At 43.2% G+C, this 21,983-nt stretch overlaps 1 protein-coding gene across 4 annotated transcripts in view; it reads left to right on the top strand.

Annotated features, from left to right (window-relative positions):
• Positions 1-21,983, top strand: part of LOC144755477 (cytochrome P450 2G1-like) — a 359,316-nt gene that overhangs the window by 83,859 nt on the left and 253,474 nt on the right. For 3 of the 4 annotated variants that reach the window (XM_078644450.1, XM_078644449.1, XM_078644448.1), the window contains one exon: positions 20,182-20,331. In XM_078644450.1, the coding sequence (XP_078500576.1) occupies positions 20,182-20,331 (150 nt within the window). Of the gene's footprint in view, positions 1-10,863; positions 10,887-20,181; positions 20,332-21,983 lie in introns of all 4 variants that reach the window. The other variant, XM_078644451.1, reaches the window with a different exon arrangement.

Genomic DNA, 21,983 nt, shown 5'->3' with positions numbered 1-21,983 from the left:
TGGATTAAACTGTTGAGTCCCTCTGTTTGCTTGAAAAAAGCGGGGGCCAGACCCTCATATAGCACAGTACAAGCCTTCTATCCTCTTATTTTCAAAGAACTTCCTTAGGGCGATGTTATTTATAACAACAGTATCAACCAACCAGGCAGTTAATTGCTTGAAAATTTCTGACACTTCATTTAGTCCCTGTGTTGCTGTATTAAACTTCATGATTAGCAGGGCTTCACGTTGGCTTAATTTACCCTCGACGTCACCGCTTCGAGTGTCCATTTCAATTTTAGATTTCACAGTCCATTTTAGGTCTTTCTCCACATACTCCTTGACTCTCCAATGGTTGACTAAAGGTGCATTTAACACATTCCCTTTCAGTCTTGACTTATGTTGAGTGACTCGTTGGCGTACTTCCTGACTTGTTTTGCCAACATAGTTTCGGACATGGACACAAGATCCCGTAAACAACATTCTTTGATTTGCAATAAGTGAAGGTTTCGTGTCTCCAATGAATACCTTCATGCAAGAAGAAAACTCCTTCAACTTTCTGTCTGGTCACAACAAGAGCAAGCCCCGCATTTATAATGACCCATGACTGATGCCATTCCAATCATACTCCATAGAGTTGCACCTTCCACCTTTGGTAGTGCCGCCCGAACTATATGGTTTGCGATACTTTTTTATTTCTTAAAAGCAAATAGTGGGAGCTGTGAAAGTGCCTCATCCAGATTCCTAACCAGATGCCAATTTTGGTTAATGATCTTCTTCAATCTATTTGCATTTGGACAAAATGTGGTGAAACATACCATTCTGTTAATTTGTGGCTTAATCTTCTCAAGTAGAGTTTCTCGCGGAACCCACCATGCACGACGTAAGGCTGCTTTAAAAGTTTTTTGGGGTAGCCGCGGTCTGCTAAGCGATCCATTAGATTATTCGCATGCATAACATACTCATGCTTAAAGGAGCAACTACGCCGAATTCTAAGGAATTGCCCAAAGGGGAGATTTTGCTTCAGACTTTTAGGGTGATTGCTCATATAGTGGAGCGCTTTATTTTGATCCGTTGTTTTCCTAAACAATGTTGTAGCCAGTCCATCTGCTGACGGGTAGACTTGCACATCCAGAAAAGTGATCTGGTTTTTTGACGAATTGCTACTGAACTTGATGTCTTCTGTTCTTGCGTTCAGCCAATGATAAAAATCATTCAGCTGGTCCTGTGACCCTGACCAAATAAAAAAAAAAACTAATCAAAGGGGAAGGATCACTTGTCCTGCATGAACCAGGGTATGTAAGAGATAGACGAAGTGTCTCCAATAAAAAACCCTCATGCACGTGTTGGGAAGTAAGGGTAGCGGTATATCTTGATTCTCCGCTCTTCATACACGTGTGTGCATAATCATAGGGCTGATTTTCGGTATGCAGCCTCCACCAGGAGGATCTTACCCATAGTTAAAAACAGTAGTGACCCAGTGATGTGGACAGTGTTCAGTTAAAACACCCGTACAGCCAGATACTTGACTTTATTGGGTCTGGATTCGGGTTGCCCCTTATGGGGAATGCTGAAGAAGTGCGTTCTTTGAAAAAATTAAGAATTCAGAACGCGCTAGCAATTAGTGAAAATAAAAATGGCCGACATGTTTCAGCCCCATCTGCCGGTATTCGGACTTATGGGCTTTCTTCAGGACCAATCGTTATAAGTGAGAGTGGTGCAAGTCTACAAAATTATTGCAAACAGGTATAAGAAAATGGAAATTATCAACCTGTTTCTTCTCTTTTGGGTCTCAGTGTACCTGCAACAAATAATACAAACATTTACAGTAAGACATACATGGGTTAGGGTAAGGGGAGACATATAAAGTAGTACTAGACTGCTATTCCAAAATCGATTTTGTCGCAACTTAAAATGGCAATACTTTACAGACCCCCCTGTAAATGGCAGTGTCAACTCTCTCTTTCTCCACAAACGTGTTGCATGCAAAAAGGATGCCAAACCATGATAATTGAGGTATTGGTAAGCTAATTTGTGTTCATGCAAGGTCATCTTGTTGTTAAATCTGTATTCACTCCCACACGCGCTTAAAATGTGTACTATTGCGCTTACAACCTTGAAAAGGCCGACACTCGCATGCGTGCTCATAAATCATGTTATGCTACTGAAGGTGTGGGTAACACGTCACATTCTGCGCTATTAGGATCTACACATACCTGGAGTGTATGTAGATTACACCTCCTTCGGGTATTGCAATGGCCTCGAGGTGGCTAAACCCAAAGAAGAGTTAAAAAGCTTTAGTTAACGGTTTCATAATACTTGCGGTTGAGTCGAGCTGTTGAGATCTCTGCCGTCTACCTGATGCTCCTTTCCTCGTGCTTCGCGTTACGCTGAGGCTGCCTATTGCGACCCGGAAGTAGCTGCACAGCGCTACCGGGTTCACTTTTGCAATTCCATTGCGATAGAACTCAAAAACAGACTCTCGGTCTGAGCGGTAGTCCGTGGACAGGATTGGTAATGATTAATAGGCTTTAACACGGTGAATAATAAAAGTCAAAATCATTTTTCTAATGTTTGCGCTTAATTAAATGAGCATTCGGAGGTAGAAAAACAGACTTGATCAAATTACGGGAAGAAGCTAAGAAGCGTTCCCGGGTCTCTCATCGCAGTTCTTTTGCGGTGGAAAACAGAAATAGACTAACGGTCATTGAGGTAGTCTATAGATTGTTATGCAAAAATGATAAGAAGTCTTAAATAAAGGATCATACTTTGTTATCCGAGCTTAATTAGTGAACATGAGGAGTATGATAATTACCATGTTCCGTTCAAAAGTTAGGACTGATTATTCTCTGAACCCCAATGTTCTCATGCATGGAAAGCCAATCAGTGTGCAACATGATAGATGGGGTGAAATGATAAGCAGTTACCAAGTTGTTTACCCTGGTATAAAGCACCGGACGTTTTATACGACTGCTTTGTGGTAGGTGGTCGGATTTAATATATAAACACCCCTTTAATGTAATGGCAAAACAAGTTACAGAAAGATCCCCTATGTCAAGGAAACCAGCATTTTGTACTTTCTCTCATCTCTTGGTGAAAGTGGGACCAAGGTGGTCATTTATGAGTGGGCTCTGATGTCCGCTATAAAGCAATTAAGGTCACCAGATGGTGCTGAAAAAGTGCAGATATCTTTGTTGTTGGTCTAGAGCTCTGTCGTGGATATGCTTACATCGCTGTGTGCTCAATCCCCTCCTGAGGCGGAAGCCGGGAGGTAGCTATTTTATTTTGTTAGAGTTAATTTAATTTCTTGCACGTTTTAAAACCCGCTGTACTTTCAGCTTTTAACATTGCCTGTATTTTCGCTTGACTACGAAGCTTTGGAAAACTGTATTATTATCTTGTGTGATTTCCCCCGCTTGACTAAAAAGTGGTGGTTATATTTCCCTCGCTTGATTTAATAAGCATTACCTCCAAATTTACTGACTCTTTCCCGCACTTCCTCGCCACTTGGCCCAACATCAGCCAACTTTGGCGCTGAGATAGCTGTGTCCCGGGCGGGCTGAACAATCTTAGCGACCATCTTAGTTCAGGGAAGCGTTCGCATGCACTCGATTGGCCAGTATAAAAAGGGCATCCCAGGCCAGGCTCTCTAACTCGCTGTGTGCTCAATCCCCTCATGAGGCGGAAGCCGGGAGGTAGCTGTTTTATTTTGTTAGAGTTAATTTCATTTCTTGCACGTTTTAAAACCTGCTGTACTTTCAGCTTTTAACATTGCCTGCATTTTCGCTTGACTACAAAGCTTTGGAAAACTGTATTATTATCTTGTGTGATTTCCCCCGCTTGACTAAAAAGTGGTGGTTATATTTTCCTCGCCCCCCGCTTGATTTAATAAGCGTTACCTCTGAATTTACTGACTCTTCCCCGCACTTCCTCGCCACTTAGACCAACATCAGCCGACTTTGGCGCTGAGATAGCTGTGTCCCGGGCGGCCTAAACAATTTTAGGGGCCATCTTAGTTCAGGGAAGCGTTCGCATGCACTCGATTGGCCAGTATAAAAAGGGCATCCCAAACCAGGCTCTCTAACTCGCTGTGTGCTCAATCCCCTCCTGAGGCGGAAGCCGGGAGGTAGCTGTTTTATTTTGTTAGAGTTAATTTCATTTCTTGCACGTTTTAAAGCCCGCTGTACTTTCAGCTTTTAACATTGCCTGCATTTTCGCTTGACTATGAAGCTTTGGAAAACTGTATTATTATCTTGTGTTAATTTCCCCGCTTGACTAAAAAGTGGTGGTTATATTTCCCTCGACCCCCCACTTGATTTAATAAGCGTTACCTCCGAATTTACTGACTCTTCCCCGCACTTCCTCGCCACTTGGACCAACATCAGCCGACTTTGGCGCTGAGATAGCTGTGTCCCGGGCGGGCTGAACAATCTTAGCGGCCATCTTAGTTCGGGGAAGCGTTGGCACGCACTCGATTGGCCAGTATAAAAAGGGAAGGGCATGCCTCCGCGCAGCGGAAGCGAGCAGCGGAAGCGCCGGATCTGCGCCGGAGTCGTGCCAGAGTCCTGCCCGTCTGCGCCCGTCCGCGACCAGGAAGCGGACGTGGCCCTAAGTACTCTCACCTGCCGCAATCCTTCATGCCTCATTTCCTATGACCGGGATATGCTTATGAACCTTAAACCCAATTATTGCACTTCTATGCTAATCTCTCCCTACGATCTTACCTCTTACCTGCCATTTACATCTTGCAGCTTGGGACAGATCAAAGACAACACAAGGAAAAAATGTCCCATACCACGGACCCCCGCCCTCACTCCCCCCGCTAGTAAAACCTTATTTATAAAAGCAGGCCTGATCAATTGTCGTTCACTAGCGAAACACTCTCTTGATATTGCCCAAACTTTAAAAGACAATAAGTGGGATCTCCTCTTTCTAACCGAGACCTGGTTAGGGGATGAAACCAACCCTGCCATACGCCTAGCCATACCACCAGGCTTTAGTATACAGTGTGCTAATAGACAGAGCTCACGCTCAGGAGGAGGAGTAGCCATTATATATAGATCTCAGTGGACTATCTCCTCCTTCCCCTACACGTAATTAAAATGCATTGAAGCACTTCCTTTCTGCGTCAAAATGGCTGCCAATTTCACCTACTCTGGTCTTTTGGTTTACCGCCCTCCCAATTCCAAAACATCCTATCTCCCGGCCCTCTTAGACTATGTTTTGCAGGCAACATCGCGCTAAGCTAACATAACCCTCCTTGGGGATTTCAACCTTCATGTTGACAATCCCTCGGATTCCATCATTTTCAACTTCCTCTCTACCTTATCGTACGGAGGGCTAAACCAACTTATCACTAGTCCAACACATAAGGCCGGACACACCCTGGACCTGATCTGTACCAATCTGGATGATATCTCCATAAACAAACCTCTTCCGGTGATCTGGTCCGATCACTTTCTCATTCCGTTTTCCTTTTCCCTGCACCATCAAGACCAGCCTAGACTCCCGGCCAAAACACTAGGTAGAAATTGGAGTAAGATCTCTCCTGACAGCTTAGCTGCCCACCTCACCCCTATCAACCCCCCAGATATGCCTCTGATTTGGATACCAGACTGACCAACTTCAATGGCTGGATCTCTTCCGCCGTTGACCATCTTGCTCAAATCAGGCCTATTAAAACCTTTCGTGCTGCCCCTTCTGCCCCCTGGTACTCAGATGCGCTCCGTAAATGCAAGTCGGCATGCAAGCTTCTAGAGAGACGTTGGAGTCAATCATACTCCCCCGACAGTAAGATCAAGTATAAATCTGCCCTTAAAGATTATAGGAAAAGGATAACTGAGCACAAAAGAAATTATTTGGAAGAGAAAATAAACCGAGCAGAGGGATCGTCCAGGGAAATATTTTACACAGTCAGAACTTTCACAGACCCACTAGCTCTCAAACGACCCCCTCTGGTGTCTCAGACACTTTGCAATCGTCTTTCTGATTTCTTTGAGGACAACATTGCCACTATATACGACTCCTTCCCCTGCAATACCAGCCCAGATAGCCATGTAACTAGCACAGACTCTACGGAATCTGACTGTATCTTCTCTAATTTCAAAGAGATTACCATAGATCAATCTTTAATAGAACTTTCAAAATGCAAATCTGGCTCGCCCATGGATCCCTGGCCAGCTAAACAATATAAATCTCTTGCCCCTCTTCTCAACCCCATCTTAAATGGGATATGGAATGACTCCCTGCATACAGGTATCTTCCCAGACTCTTGGAAGCATGCCGACTAGTCCCCATACTGAAGAAACCTAATGCCGACCCTAGTGAACCTGCCAACTACAGGCCTATCTCCTTATTGCCAGCTCCTGCTAAAGTGCTCGAAAAACTTGTACAGCAGCAATTAGCAGGCTTCTTAGAAGCACATGGTGCTTTTCATGACTCACAACACGGTTTTAGACCGGGATACAGTACTGAGTCAGCACTGATTGAGATGGCCGACGACATACGATGGAAGTTGGACGAGGGATCAAGAGCGGTGTTGGTGCTGCTCGACTTGTCGGCAGCATTCGACACCGTCTCTCACCCCCTCCTCCTAGACCGCCTTCGGTCAAAAGGCATCCAGTGTAAGGCCCTTAAATGGATTGCATCCTTCCCGTCCAACCGGATGCAAGCAGTGTTCACTCCTCCCTATACCTCGGACAGTCGACCGCTTCGGTGGGGGGTCCCTCAGGGCTCCTCACTGAGCCCTCTCCTGTTCAATGTTTATTTTCGCCCCTAGCTGAAATCATTGCTCAAACAGGAATAAAGGCAACATCTTACGCAGATGACATTCAACTCCTGTTCACCTTTGACAGCCCCACTCAATTCACTTTCGACCCACTAAAGAATTGCCTCCGAACCATAGCCAAATGGATGGATAACAACTTTCTCCGGCTTAATGCCGGGAAAATGGAGGTATTATTCTTTCATCAACCATCCCCATTAGACCCCAACATCTGGTGGCCCCTTGAATTGAGTGCCCCCCAGCCAAAAGAATCAGTAAAAAATCTAGGGGTCAGATGGGATTCTAACCTCTCATTCCACCAACAAGTCCACACGGTATCTGCTGCCTGTTTTTCCAAAATCAGGATCGACGACTTGTGTCACAACTTACAGCCCAGTGACCGATAAAGTTAAGAAGATCGTCAATAAGAATTGGAGGATCTTGACGTCAGGGATACTCACATGGCCAAAACCCAGGTTTGCCAACAAACGGAGTCGCAATCTAAAGGACATTCTTGTCCACACAAGACCACCACCCTCGACACAGCGATAAAGAACAAATTTATGGGGAAATGCCCCAGTTACTGGCCACTATCCATGTGGCTCATGTTCAGTCTGCAGCCTGACCCAACCGACAAAAGAGCTACAACTTCTCCCCAACTTCAGAAGGAAGATATTAAAACACACTAACTGCAACACTAGTCATGTGGTGTACATGATAACCTGCCCCTGTCAGATGAGATACATCGGAATGACATGCAGAAAAGTAAAGCAGAGGATCGGAGAGCACCGAAGCAACGTAAAATGCAAGAGAAGTACCACGAAGATGGCCAATCATTATCTGGAAAAAGGCCACACAGGAAGAACTCAATTGGGTTGTTTTGGAAACCCTAGAGAACAAAGGCCAGAAATGCAGATAAAATCCTTTTCGAAAAGGAACAACATTGGATCCATCGTTTGGGAACTGACATCAGAGGCCTGAACGATAATATTCCTTGGTTGAGCCTGTTAAAATGAATTCCTCCGCCGCCTCAACGGTACGGATGTAAGCATATCCACGACAGAGCTCTAGACCAACAACAAAGATATCTGCACTTTTTTAGCACCATCTGGTGACCTTAATTGCTTTATAGCGGACATCAGAGCCCACTCATAAATGACCACCTTGGTCCCACTTTCACCAAGAGATGAGAGAAAGTACAAAATGCTGGTTTCCTTGACATAGGGGATCTTTCTGTAACTTGTTTTGCCAGTACATTAAAGGGGTGTTTATATGTTAAATCCGACCACCTACCACAAAGCAGTCGTATAAAGCGTCCGGTGCTTTACACCAGGGTAAACAACTTGGTAACTGCTTATCATTTCACCCCATCTATCATGTTGCACACTGATTGGGTTTCCATGCATGAGAACATTAGGGTTCAGAGAATAATCAGTCCTAACTTTTGAACCGAACATGGTAATTATCATACTCCTCATGTTCACTAATTAAGCTTGGATAACAAAGTATGATCCTTTATTTAAGCCTTCTTATCATTTTTGCATAACAATCTATAGACTACCTCAATGACCGTTCGTCTATTTCTGTTTTCCACCGCAAAAGAACTGCGATGAGAGACCCGGGAACGCTTCTTAGCTTCTTCCCGTAATTTGATCAAGTCTGTTTTTCTACCACCGAATGCTCATTTAATGAAGCGCAAACATTATAAAAATGATTTTGACTTTTATTATTCACCGTGTTAAAGCCTATTAATCATTACCAATCCTGTCCACGGACTACCGCTCACACCGAGAGTCTGTTTTCGAGTTCTATCGCAATGGAATTGCAAAAGTGATCCCGGTATCGCTGTGCAGCTACTTCCGGGTCGCAATAGGCAGCTTCAGCGTAACGCGAAGCACGAGGAAAGGTGCATCAGGTAGACGGCAGAGATCTCAACAGCTCGACTCAACCGCAAGTATTATGAAACCGTTAACTAAAGCTTTTTTACTCTTCTTTGGGTTTAGCCCCCTCGAGGCCATTGCAATACCCGAAGGAGGTGTAATCTACATACACTCCAGGTATGTGTAGATCCTAATACCGCAGAGTGTGATGTGTTACCCACACCTTCAGTAGCATAACATGATTTATGAGCACGCATGCGAGTGTTGGCCTTTTCAAGGTTGTAAGCGCAATAGTACACATTTTAGGAGCGCGTGGGAGTGAATACAGGTTTAACAACAAGATGACCTTGCATGAACACAAATTAGCTTACCAATACCTCAATTATCATGGTTTGGCATCCTTTTTGCATGTAACACGTTTGTGGAGAAAGAGAGAGTTGACACTGCCATTTACTGGGGGGCCTGTAAAGTATTGCCATTTTAAGTTGCGACAAAATCGATTTTGGAATAGTAGTCTAGTACTACTTTATATGTCTCCCCTTACCCTAACCCATGTATGTCTTACTGTAAATGTATGTATTATTTGTTGCAGGTACACTGAGACCCAAAAGAGAAGAAACAGGTTGATAATTTCCCTTTTCTTATACCTGTTTGCAATAATTTTGTAGACTTGCACCACTCTCACTTATCACGATTGGTCCTGAAGAAAGCCCATAAGTCCGAATACCTGCAGATGGGGCAGAAACATGTCGGCCATTTTTATTTTTATTTTCACTAATTGCTAGCGCGTTCTGAATTCTTAATTTTTTCAAAGAACGCACTTCTTCAGCATTCCCCATAAGGGGCAACCCGAATCCAGACCCAATAAAGACAAGTATCTGGCTGTACGGGTGTTTTAACTGAACACTGTCCACATCCCTGGGTCACTACTGTTTTTATCTATGGGTAAGATCCTCCTGGTGGAGGCTGCATACCGAAAATCAACCCTATGATTATGCACATACGTGTATGAAGAATCAAGATATACCACTACCCTTACTTCCCAACACTTGCATGAGGGTTTTTTATTGGAGACACTTTGTCTATCTCTTGCATACCCTGGTTCATGCAGGACAAGTGATCCTTCCCCTTTAATTAGTTGGATTGAATATAGGAAACTGAAGGATTAGTATTTCCTCCTCCCTCGTTTGATTAGTACAAATCAAAAAAACATCATCGATATAGCGCATCCAATTAGAAATGCACTCAATGAAAGGGTTATTGTTATATACAAATTTGTCTTCATAGAGACCCATGAACAACACCGCCAACTCTGGGGCAAATGAACAGCCCATTGCTACTCCCTTTGTTTGATAAAAAAAATCAGATCCAAATGAAAAATAATTTTTCTGGACGGCAAATTTGGCTAACTCAATGATAAAACTTGTTGGGACTCTCATCAGTTTTTCTCTGGTATCCCAAAAATATGTCAAAGCCTCCAACGCCTCCTCTTGGGGAATTTGGGTATACAGGGACACCGCGCCCATTGTTACCATCAACAGCATTGTGGCATCAAATTCAATTGTGGCCAGTCTGTTAATGAATGCCGTAGTGTCCTGTAAGTGAGCAGGAATCTCTTGGATTAAAGGTTTTAAAAAGAAATCAATATATTTGGAGATGGGCTCAATCAGGGAGTCACAGCCCGACACTATTGGCCTGACGTTTTTTTTTTCACACTTATGAACTTTTGGCAGGACGTAGAACACTGGAACTCTGAGCGTTTTGTTCTGTAAAAATGAATATTCCTTGGGATCTAAAATCCCTTGGTCAAATCCTTTCTGAAGGATACTAAACAATTGACCTTGAAGTTCCAATGTAGGATTTTTTCCACTTCTCCTATAACAACTCGTATCCTCTAGTTGTCTCATAACTTCGGCCTTATACCTCGACACATCCCAGAGGACAATTGATCCTCCCTTGTCCGCTTGTTTAATTACTAGCGACATATCGTTTTTAAGGAAACAATAGCTTCCTTTTGGCTCTTAGGGAGATTAAATTTAACATATTGCCTCTTACTCTCCATTTCTACGATTCCAGATAGTACTGTTTTTGCGAAGGTCACAACCTCTTTCGGAATCTTATTAGTCGGGGACAGAAACCTGACTTTCTCTTAAATCCTGACACTTCGTTGTTACTCGTATCCATTTGTTCCTTGAAGAAAGTTTTCAAACAAAATTTGCGACAAAACGCCATCGCTTCCAGTTTCATTTTCACAAAGTCTGTTGGCCTAGATGGCACAAAGGAGAGTCCCTTCTCCAAAATAGATGTTTTAGCTGCTGAAAGGAGTAATAAAACATCCACCTACACCAGCAGAATTTATCACCTCTAATCTAAACTTGGCAACGCTACTCCTTTCAGATCAGAAATTGCCACAGAATCACATATCAGGGAAATCCCAATGCAAACCTAACAGCGGAGCAGGCCTCAGAGCAGTGAGAAACTGAATAGGCTGCGTGTCACTACCAGGACAAGTCACACAACAGAGGCACATGTCATATGTTTTACCTGCACAGCACCCTGCCCAATGGGCTACCTAAGGCCTACCTTAGGGGTGACCTGTATGTAGCAAACAGGGTATTTCAGGATGGGCAAGTAACTTTAAAGGCCAAGTCAATGTGGCAGTAAACTGAGCATGAAAGCCCTGCAGTGGACGAGGTGTGAGACAGGTTTGAAAGGCTGCTTCTGTGGGTTTCGCCAGCAATGCTGCAGGCTCACTGGTAGCATTTAATTTACATGCCCTGGGTTTATGGTAGACCACTGTAAAAGGGGCTTACAGGTAAATTAAATGTCCCATACAGATGTGAGCCAATCATACCATCTTTAAAGGAGAGAGCACATGCACTTTAACACTGATTAACAGTGGTAAAGTGCCAAGAGTCCTAAAGTCAACAAAAACAGGTCAGAAAAATGGAAGAAGTTAAAATGTTTGTTGGGTAACCCTGCAAAAAGGGCCAGGTCCAACAGTCAGACATGAGGAAGCAGTGTGCAAACAAAAAACATTTCAGCTTTGGATGTTTTAAGGTGGACGGAGTGGAATGACATCCAGGACTGGACCTCACACAAGCATTGAATTGTTGCGAAGAGAAGGGTTAGCACAGGAGTGGGAAAGAACGGTCTGGGAAACCTCTGCATAGAAGTGTTAGGAAAGTTTAAAAGTAGAGCTCAGAGAAGCCAGTCAGTTTTTATAGAAGGAGAAGAGCAGCAGTCACAACAGAGCATTGATGAACATCAAAGCAGAAATAGTGGAAGGAAGAGTTGTGCGCTGCCAGTCTTATGCAGAGCAAAGTACATTATGGTTTATTTTTTTTACATTTTAAGTGAATTTTATTGATTATATGTTTAAAATAATTGCCAGCAATATCTGCTTATGGTCTTTGCCCGTGTGCAGTAGAAGCTGGCCACTAGGCCTTACTTGTCAGAGTCTAGACCATGTGGCCAAACTGGCCACCCAAAAATGCGTAATCCCGTCCACAGCGTTGCATGGCACTTGTGGAGTTTTGGGTGAAAAAAGCATCCAACAGCTGCTGCTCAGTGCTCAAGGCCATGCACAGCAAGAGTAGGCCTCTTTTTTGTTGGCACAGGGGTGGTTGTCCCCCTCCCGCCCCCACAGCGTTAGGGAAAGCGCCTATCCCCGGGGGTAAGTAGACACAATATTCAGTTTTAAATATCGTTGTGTCATAATATTGAGTTTTAAATGTTGATAGTCAAAAATGTAGTTGTTTAAAATATCGATGTGATTAATATCGATTTACTGTTTTGTTTAAATATCGTTGTCAAAAATATTGATTACTAAAATATCGTTATTAAAAAATATTGTTTTGGTATATGTTATTTTTTGTATTATAGTATATGTTTGTAAACGTTATAATTATTGTGATATTTATTTTTGAAATTTTGTTTTAGGAGCAGGATGTTGGGTTTATAGGGGATAACGGTGTGGAGTGTTTTAAAAATGTATAATTTTACATTTTAAATATTACAAATTATATTAATGAAATTATGATTTTATTTTAGGGGCGGGATGTTGGGTTTATAGGGGAAAAGGGTGGGGAGTGTTTTAAAATTAATAATGATAACAATTTAAATCTTCAAATTAATAATAATATTAAAATTAATTTTTATGAGAGAGATTTTGAGGTTATAGGGGATAAAATTGAAGATTGTTTAAAAAAAAGTAATTTTTTTAAAATAACATTTAGAATATTTAAGTAATTTATATTCAAATTTATGGGTGCAATTTTGGGTTAAAAGGGGAGGAATGTTGTTTAAAAAAAAAGAAATCCCCAAACAAATTGGTAATGTATTTTTAATAATGTAAACATTTTTTTCATGAGTGTGATGTTTTTTTTTCAGGTGATTTATTTAAAAAAAATATATTATAACAAATATTTTTAAAATATTTTTTCTATAGTGAGATACATTAAATAATTTTAGGAAACTTTGTGTGTATTGAATATAATGTATGGAAATACATTTAAAAAAGAATAATTGTAAAAGAATAAATAAATATGTGTTTAATGTAGAGGTGTTTTGTGTTGATATGGTATACATATATATTTTAGATATTACAAATGTGTAATAATAATGATACATTTAAAATAGTGTATAGATTAATTTTTTACATTATTAATTTTTAAAAGGTTCAATGTTTTGGTTTGTAATTAATAATGTTTAAAACATGTAAATTAATAAAAAATATGTTTTTAATTTCTGTGAATACATATGTTTACATTTTTGTTTAATTGTGAATACGTTAATATATATATACTTTAAATGTATTATCTTATATGTGTTTATGATATTTAATATTTGGGTATTTTAATTTTATCTTATATGTGTTTATGATATTTATTATTTGGGTATTTTAATTTTATGTGTATGTTGTTTTGAAATTTCATTGAATTTATATAGTTTGATTTGGAATAGTAAATTATATATGTTAGTGTCCATCACCTTCCGTGATCATTATAAATTGGAATAGGAATAGTAATTTATATATGTTTAGTGTCCAGCACCTTCCCTGATTAATTATGTTTTGGAGTGGGAATAGTAAATTATACATATTTAGTGTCCAGCACCTTCCCTGAGTTAATATGGTTTGGAGTGGGAATAGACAATTACACATGGTTAGTGCCCAGCACCTGCCCTGATTTATTTTTAATAGGAGCGGGAATAGTATATTATATATGTTTAGTGTCCAGCACCTTCACTGATTTATGTTTAATTGGAGTGAGAATAGTAAATTATATATGTTTGGTGTCCAGCACCTTCCCTGAGTTATTATAGTTTGGAGTGGGAATAGTAAATTATATATGTTTAGTGTTCTGCACCTTCCCTGAGTTAATATAGAGTGTAGTGGGAATAGTTAAAAATGATTGCTTTATTTTGGAGTAAGGTTATTGATATCATTATACGTGTATTAAACAAAAATAAAAGTACATTCATGTTACATGATTATTTTATTAGACATACAGGAATTAAAAAATTATAAATTAAATACAGAAGCATGTTAATATTGTATGTATGTTTTTATTTTGATTCAAAGACTCAAGAGAAGTAATAATATGCATGTTATTTTATTTACAATCTTATATATATTGGTATACAGAGATATGAAAAAAATATATTTTTGGATACATTGCATATTTTTTAGATATTTATAGATGAACATTTAGGGGTCTATTAGGATGGCAGTCGGAAAATCACCACCCTGGTAGCGGGAACAAACCGCCTGCTAGGACCACGAGAAACTGCGGGTCCAATTAGTATGCTCCGCAGTTGAAATCTGACAGCTGTGGTTGGATTCTGGCAGTTAACATTGCGACGGTTGCACTGCCACAATGTCCAAAAAAGCTTGTCCTGCATGTCCCTGCACTGTGTTGCAGGCACTGCACAGTGCAGTGCCTGTCATCTGGTACAAGGACATGTAGGGAGATAATATGGTTACCCCCCCAGTGTACCTACACAGGCCCCCGCAATGGACCCCAGGAGACAATCTCCGCATGCCTTTTCATGGTGGTCCCACCGCTACGGAAGGCTGGCTACCACCGGCATCATAATAGTGCCGGCGGTGCTTGGCCCTGATCCGCCACAATTGTAGCAGTCCAGCTCCGCATACCAGGCAAGCGGGCGGACTGCAACCGGCGGAAAAAAGGCAGGCGGAAAATCATACTGCTGCGGTCATGACCGCAATGCTAATCGGATAGGCAGTTTTCAGGGTTTTGATCGCGGGCGGATGGCCGCCCCCGGTCCGGTAGTTGCTACTGCCATCCTAATAGGCCTCATAATTTTTAAGTATAGTCAGCACTCAACATTTTTCTGTTTTATATAATAGTGAATAGATGTAGTTATTCATTGGTTTTTATACACATTTTGAACATATCATTTTTTTGGTAAGTTATATTTTATTTATTTATAATGTAAGTATGCATTACATTATTACAGATAGGGGCCGATTCCAATCAGGATTGGAAGGGTACCAAAAACGATGAGCCGTTCGTGTGTTTTCCGCCCAGCTACTACAGCTGTACGACCGAGCCAGTACGATGCGAGCTACTTGAAAATCACCGACCGAGTCATTCCAGATCCGATCCGCTCCATACATCTTGGCTGTAAGCTAACGGTGGCATGCAATGTATGCGATTTACGACCAAGCCAGTACGATGCATGTGTCTGACAGCCGTTGCGAGCCGAAGGTGTCTGGCTCACAAAACGTCCGGGAAGTTGCCTTTGGGGGTCCGCGTCGGACCCCCTGTCACCCGCAGCTCTATGACTCGGACACAGGGGGAGACCCAAGGATCTCCCCAACACAGGCATGTACGGTGCAGATGGCACCAACGCGTACCCACTGTAGGGGGCGCCCTTGCGTGAGAAGTACCCATACAGTCAATGGGAGCCCATGTACGTGTGGTACGACCAGCTCCCATTGACTTTTATGGGAGTCCGACCGAACCGAGTCCGGCAGCATACGGCCGCATCATACTCCCCTGGTCAGACTGCAGGACTCCGACTCGGCGGGAAAACACTCTGGATCCGGCTCAGTCAGAGAGCTTTCTGACCGAGATCGAAATCGGCCCCATAGTGTACATTTTTAGTAACATATATTTTTCAACAATCTTTTCATTGTATAACTTTTTACAATTAAGGGGTCCATTCCGATCCCGCTAGGAAGGCCTACGAATCGGATTTGGCTTTTATGGATCCGATTCGTAGCCCTTTTTTGACCGAATTGTACACAGGTCCAATCGACCAAGTACGATGCAAAGATCGCATACGCGCCGACCAAATCGTCTCCCAACCCGATCCCATCCGTACGACTCGTACGCAGACGCTTCATACAGCTCAATGGACTCTGTTTACGAGCAAGTAAGTACGATGCACGATTCGAACAGCCTTCACGATTCGGTGTCTGAGTCATAAAAGCTGCTGGAATCGTTCTTTTGGGGCCCATAGCTGGCCCCAATCATCTGGAGCCCTCCGATGTGAGTCCCCCTTCCCATGCATGCACAGTGGTGCCCGCCACAGGGTGTATGCTTTTCCCCACCCACCCCTTTTTGTTATCAGGGCATGCCTACGCGTTCAGTACAAAGGCTCCCATAGAGTTCAATGGGAGTCTGAGCGATCCGAGTCTGTAAGCATTTGAATGCATTGTACTGGGGGTGAGTGTTTGTATTGTCAACGCTCCGTCCATCCCCACCTTTGGTTTTTCTTTGTTCGCCCTAAGTTGGCAGGGTATGCTCAGATGTGAGTGCCTTGCTCACTTTGCCACTGGAGTCAAGCAAGCCCGGCTGAAGATGGCTGTAATGCCAGAAACCGGTCCTGGGAAGCTTGATTACGATCCAGGGAAGACATGGCTTGGCAGTTCGGGCTGGACTGTTCCCATGAGGCACATGGTCAGACAGATTTGCATATGGCCATGTCTGAACTGGGGTGGCGGAGTGAGCTAAAGAACGGTGATGGATTAAACCCAGATCAGTTGACTGGGGGTGAGTGTTTGTACTGTCAACGCTCCGTCCATCACCACCTTTGGTTTTTCTTTGTTCGCCCTAAGCTGGAAGGGTATGCTCAGGCGTGAGTCCCTTGCTCACTTTGCCACTGGAGTCAAGCAAGCCCGGCTGAAGACGGCTGTGATGCCAGAAACCGGTCCTGGGAAGATTGATTCAGGTCCAGGGAAGACATGGCTTGGCAGTTCGGGCTGGACTGTTCCCATGAGGCACAGGGTCAGACTGATTTGCATATGGCCATGTCTGAACTGGGGTGGCGGAGTAAGCTAAGGAACGTTGATGGGTTAAACACAGATCAGTTGACTGGGGGTGAGTGTTTGTATTGTCAACGCTCCGTCCATCACCACCTTTGGTTTTTCTTTGTTCGCCCTAAGTTGGCAGGGTATGCTCAGACGTGAGTCCCTTGCTCACTTTGCCACTGGAGTCAAGCAAGCCCGGCTTAAGACGGCTGTAATGCCAGAAACCGGTCCTGGGAAGCTTGATTCCGGTCCAGGGAAGACATGGCTTGGCAGTTTTTGGCTGGACTGTTCCCATGAGGCACAGGGTCAGACGGATTTGCATATGGCCATGTCTGAACTGGGGTGGCGGAGTGAGCTAAAGAACGGTGATGGATTAAACCCAGATCAGTTGACTGGGGGTAAGTGTTTGTATTGTCAACGCTCCGTCCATCACCACCTTTGGTTTTTCTTTGTTCGCCCTAAGTTGGCAGGGTATGCTCAGACGTAAGTCCCTTGCTCACTTTGCCACTGGATTCAAGCAAGCCGGGCTGAAGACGGCTGGAATGCCAGAAACCGGTCCTCGGAAGCTTGTTTCCGGTCCAGGGAAGGCATGGCTTGGCTGTTCGGGCTGGACTGTTCCCATGAGGCACAGGGTCAGACTGATTTGCATATAGCCATGTCTGAACTGGGGTAGCAGAGTGGGCTAAAGAACGGTGATGGATCAAACCCAGATCTTTTGACTGGGTGTGAGTGTTTGATTGGTTCAGATGCTCCGTCCATCACCACCCCCTTTTGTACCGCTTTTGGCCACCATAAGTGTGGCAGGGTATGCTCAGACGTGAGTCCCTTGCTCACTTTGCCACTGGATTCAAGCAAGACGGGCTGAAGACGGCTGGAATGCCAGAAACCGGTCCTCGTAAGCTTGTTTCTGGTCCAGGGAAAGCATGGCTTGGCAGTTCGGGCTGGACTGTTCCCATGAGGCACAGGGTCAGACTGATTTGCATACAGCCGTGTCTGAACTGGGGTGGCAGAGTGAGCTAAAGAACGGTGATGGATCAAACCCAGATCTTTTGACTGGGTGTGAGTGTTTGATTGGTTCAGATGCTCCGTCCATCACCACCCCCTTTTGTACCACTTTTGGCCGCCATAAGTGTGGCAGGATTTGCTCAGACGTGAGTCCCTTGCTCACTTTGCCTCTGGATTCAAGCAAGCCGGGCTGAAGACGGCTGGAATGCCAGAAACCGGTCCTCGGAAGCTTGTTTCTGGTCCAGGGAAGGCATGGCTTGGCAGTTCGGGCTGGACTGTTCCCATGAGGCACAGGGTCAGACTGATTTGCATATAGCCATGTCTGAACTGGGGTGGCAGAGTGAGCTAAAGAACGGTGATGGATCAAACCCAGATCTTTTGACTGGGTGTGAGTGATTGATTGGTTCAGATGCTCCGTCCATCACCACCCCCTTTTGTATCGCTTTTGGCCGCCATAAGTGTGGCAGGGTTTGCTCAGACGTGAGTCCCTTGCTCACTTTGCCACTGGCTTCAAGCAAGCCGGGCTGAAGACGGCTGGAATGCCAAAAACCGGTCCTCGGAAGCTTGTTTCCGGTCCAGGGAAGGCATGGCTTGGCAGTTCGGGCTGGACTGTTCCCATGAGGCACAGGGTCAGACTGATTTGCATATAGCCATGTCTGAACTGGGGTGGCAGAGTGGGCTAAAGAACGGTGATGGATCAAACCCAGATCTTTTGACTGGGTGGCAGTGTTTGATTGGTTCAGATGCTCCGTCCATCACCACCCCCTTTTGTACCGCTTTTGGCCGCCATAAGTGTGGCAGGGTATGCTCAGACGTGAGTCCCTTGCTCACTTTGCCACTGGATTCAAGCAAGCCGGGCTGAAGATGGCTGGAATGCCAGAAACCGGTCCTCGGAAGCTTGTTTCCGGTCCAGGGATGGCATGGCTTGGCAGTTCGGGCTGGACTGTTCCCATGAGGCACAGGGTCAGACTGATTTGCATATAGCCATGTCTGAACTGGGGTGGCAGAGTGGGCTAAAGAACGGTGATGGATCAAACCCTGATCTTTTGACTGGGTGACAGTGTTTGATTGGTTCAGATGCTCCGTCCATCACCACCCCCTTTTGTACCGCTTTTGGCCGCCATAAGTGTGGCAGGGTATGCTCAGACGTGAGTCTCTTGCTCACTTTGCCACTGGATTCAAGCAAGCCGGGCTGAAGATGGCTGGAATGCCAGAAACCGGTCCTCGGAAGCTTGTTTCCGGTCCAGGGAAGGCAAGGCTTGGCAGTTCGGGCTGGACTGTTCCCATGAGGCACAGGGTCAGACTGATTTGCATATAGCCATGTATGAACTGGGGTGGCAGAGTGGGCTAAAGAAAGGTGATGGATCAAACCCAGATCTTTTGACAGGGTGTCAGTGTTGGATTGGTTCAGATTCTCCGTCCATCACCACCCCATTTTGTACCGTATTCTACACTTAGGGCCCGATTCCGATCTCGCTAGGAAAGCCCTTGTTCGACTTGGATCCAGAGGGCTTTCTGAGTGAAACGTGCTCCGTGAGTCCGAACGAGCGAGTACGATTCAGTCGTATGCTTATGGACGCGGTTCGCTCAGACTCCCATTGAACGCTATGGGAGCCTGTGTACAGGTATGTACACAGGCTCTCATAGCAAAAAGGGGTGGGAGGGGAAAAGCGTACACCCTGTGGTGGGCACCCCATGGTGCCCACCACAGGGTGTACAATGACAACTCTTGACTTTGTCCTGGTCCACCACGACCTTTTTGGTAACCCTTTGAGCGCTATTTGCTTCTAAACATTCGTTTTACATTTCATTTTTTTAAATTCATATCTTTGCTTTCCTACATTGGATGCTTTGTCATTTTCGTACCTATTTGTTCATAAATATATACGCTTTTTTTACAAACTACAGTTGGAATTTCATTTTTTGGTGTGTCCTACTTATTTAATGTATTGCTGTTTTTAAATGCTTTACACACCTGTCTCTAAAATTATGCCTGCATGCTCGTTACCACCTACCGAGGGATGAGCAAGGGAATAATTTATTGAGACCATGGCTAAACCTTTTATTGTAATTGTAGCCTTATTACTACTACTAATAATGCACTTTCAACATTAGATATCTGCCATGCTTTAATAACTGAACAATATAATAAAATATTTCTACCTGGTAGACGTCGATGTATCTTCCTTAAATACAGCTGCCTGGTGCCATCTTAAAAGAAAAATATTGATATTATAATAATAAAATCATTTCTCCCTCATTTTTTCATCTAGGACCTATCTTTTCCAATGGATCGCGATGGAAGGAGATCCGTCGTTTTTCTTTATTGACCCTACGGAATTTTGGAATGGGGAAGAGAAGCATTGAGGAACGGATACAGGAGGAAGCCTGCTATCTAATTGAAGAGCTGAAAAATACTAAAGGTTAAGTTTTTTTTTTCATGCTGGATGAACACCCTGGAGTCGAGAAATTAATTGCATAACTATTTATTTGCTTTGAACTGTGCTTTTGATAGCTCAGAAATTACACATTTAATTCTGAAACGTTCATTAAGATGGATGCATTTTAAAGATTATTTTAAATAATGTCTAATAATAATCTCCAACATTTTGATTTTTATCTACATTGACAAAAGAGTGAATCATTTTGCTGCTGGTATACAATAGTGGTCTTTGTCCTCAAAATGAATAATATATGCCCCCCCCAATCCTTAATGCTTATGTCAGTATAGGTTTAAGTGTGTACTTGGGTGGTATTTTGTATAGTAGATAATAGATTAGAGGAATTCAAACAATTATGCGAGAGGACTATTGAAAGTCCAGAATATCCATGTTACATAATATTAAGTGCACAGATATAAAAGACTTTGGGCACATTTAGAGGCGAGCTGTGAAACCTCTGCCAAAAAGCAGAGGATGTCCTATCTGTATTATCTTGCAGTTCTTCAAGAGTTTTAAAAGATGGGATGAGCCATGGTTCTGGGAGTTGGGCCTCCACTGTCTCGCTGGTGGAACTGTGAAAGAAGGCTCATTGGTCAATATAAAAAAGAACATCTGTCCTATTGAGGGCAGTGTTTCACTGTACATTTTTCGGAGGCAGTCCTAAACAGGAAACCTAAGAAATGTCTCTCTCTTGCCTGCAGAAAATCTGGAATTTATGGGACATTTATTTTTTGCTTTAAAAAAATTAAAATCTTTGCTTAGGGGACTCACTAGAAATTACACCCAATCAGCAAAGGTTTTGTGCCTTCAGTGGACCCATTGAGACTGCAACATTGTTGAAGGCACAGAGGTTAGCAAATTCAATGCTTTCGTCCTCACACTTTTTATATAAATAAGAAATAACACGTTTAAACACAACATAACAGAAAACAATAAATAGAAAATTCATATTTGTCTCTTTCATACTGTTAAATGTAATGAATTATGTAATGTCATGTAAAACTGAATTTTAGAAAAACGCCCCATTTTACGCGACCCGTCCCACTTTGTGGTAGATTTAAATGTGGGTTTTAGAATCTGCCCTATGAGACACTACTGTGCAATGGCCACTGTTTTGCTCTGATCCCTAAAAACATGTTGAACTGGTATGCACCTAATTGCATATTTAATGACCTATAAGTCCCACGCAGGAGTGGTCCGTGCAGGTAAGAGCGGTGGGGAGGGATGGCAGGAAGTCTACGGATGATGACTGTGGTATTCCATGACGCCATGTCATTTGGAATTTACTTATGTCATTTAGATCGTGACCATTTCATGTAGAATGTTTGTGATGGATTTGCTGTACCGTTACTGAGAGGTGGATGCTTGGAGGACTTCTCCTCCTACTAGTGGTTGTTAAGCTGTTCCTCTTATAATAAATCTACCTGGAACCTACTTCTTGTGTGGTGAACTTACTACACATTTATTGGCGACGAGGATGGGATCTCTGGTATCCTATGTTTATTGCCTATGTAGAAGTTTTAGAAAAAGATGATTGTTCTGCAAAAAGAAAACTTGCTCTTTTGAGACATTGTCTTGGGGGTGCTGGGTTTAAAGAATTTGACAACTTACCACCTTTAGAAGATGCTGGTGAT

This window comes from Lissotriton helveticus, chromosome 5_1 (genome assembly GCF_964261635.1).
Source record: "Lissotriton helveticus chromosome 5_1, aLisHel1.1, whole genome shotgun sequence".
Lineage (NCBI taxonomy): Eukaryota > Metazoa > Chordata > Amphibia > Caudata > Salamandridae > Lissotriton > Lissotriton helveticus.
The sequence above is the reverse complement of the archived record's forward strand: the minus strand, read 5'-3'. Positions and strand labels throughout refer to the sequence as shown.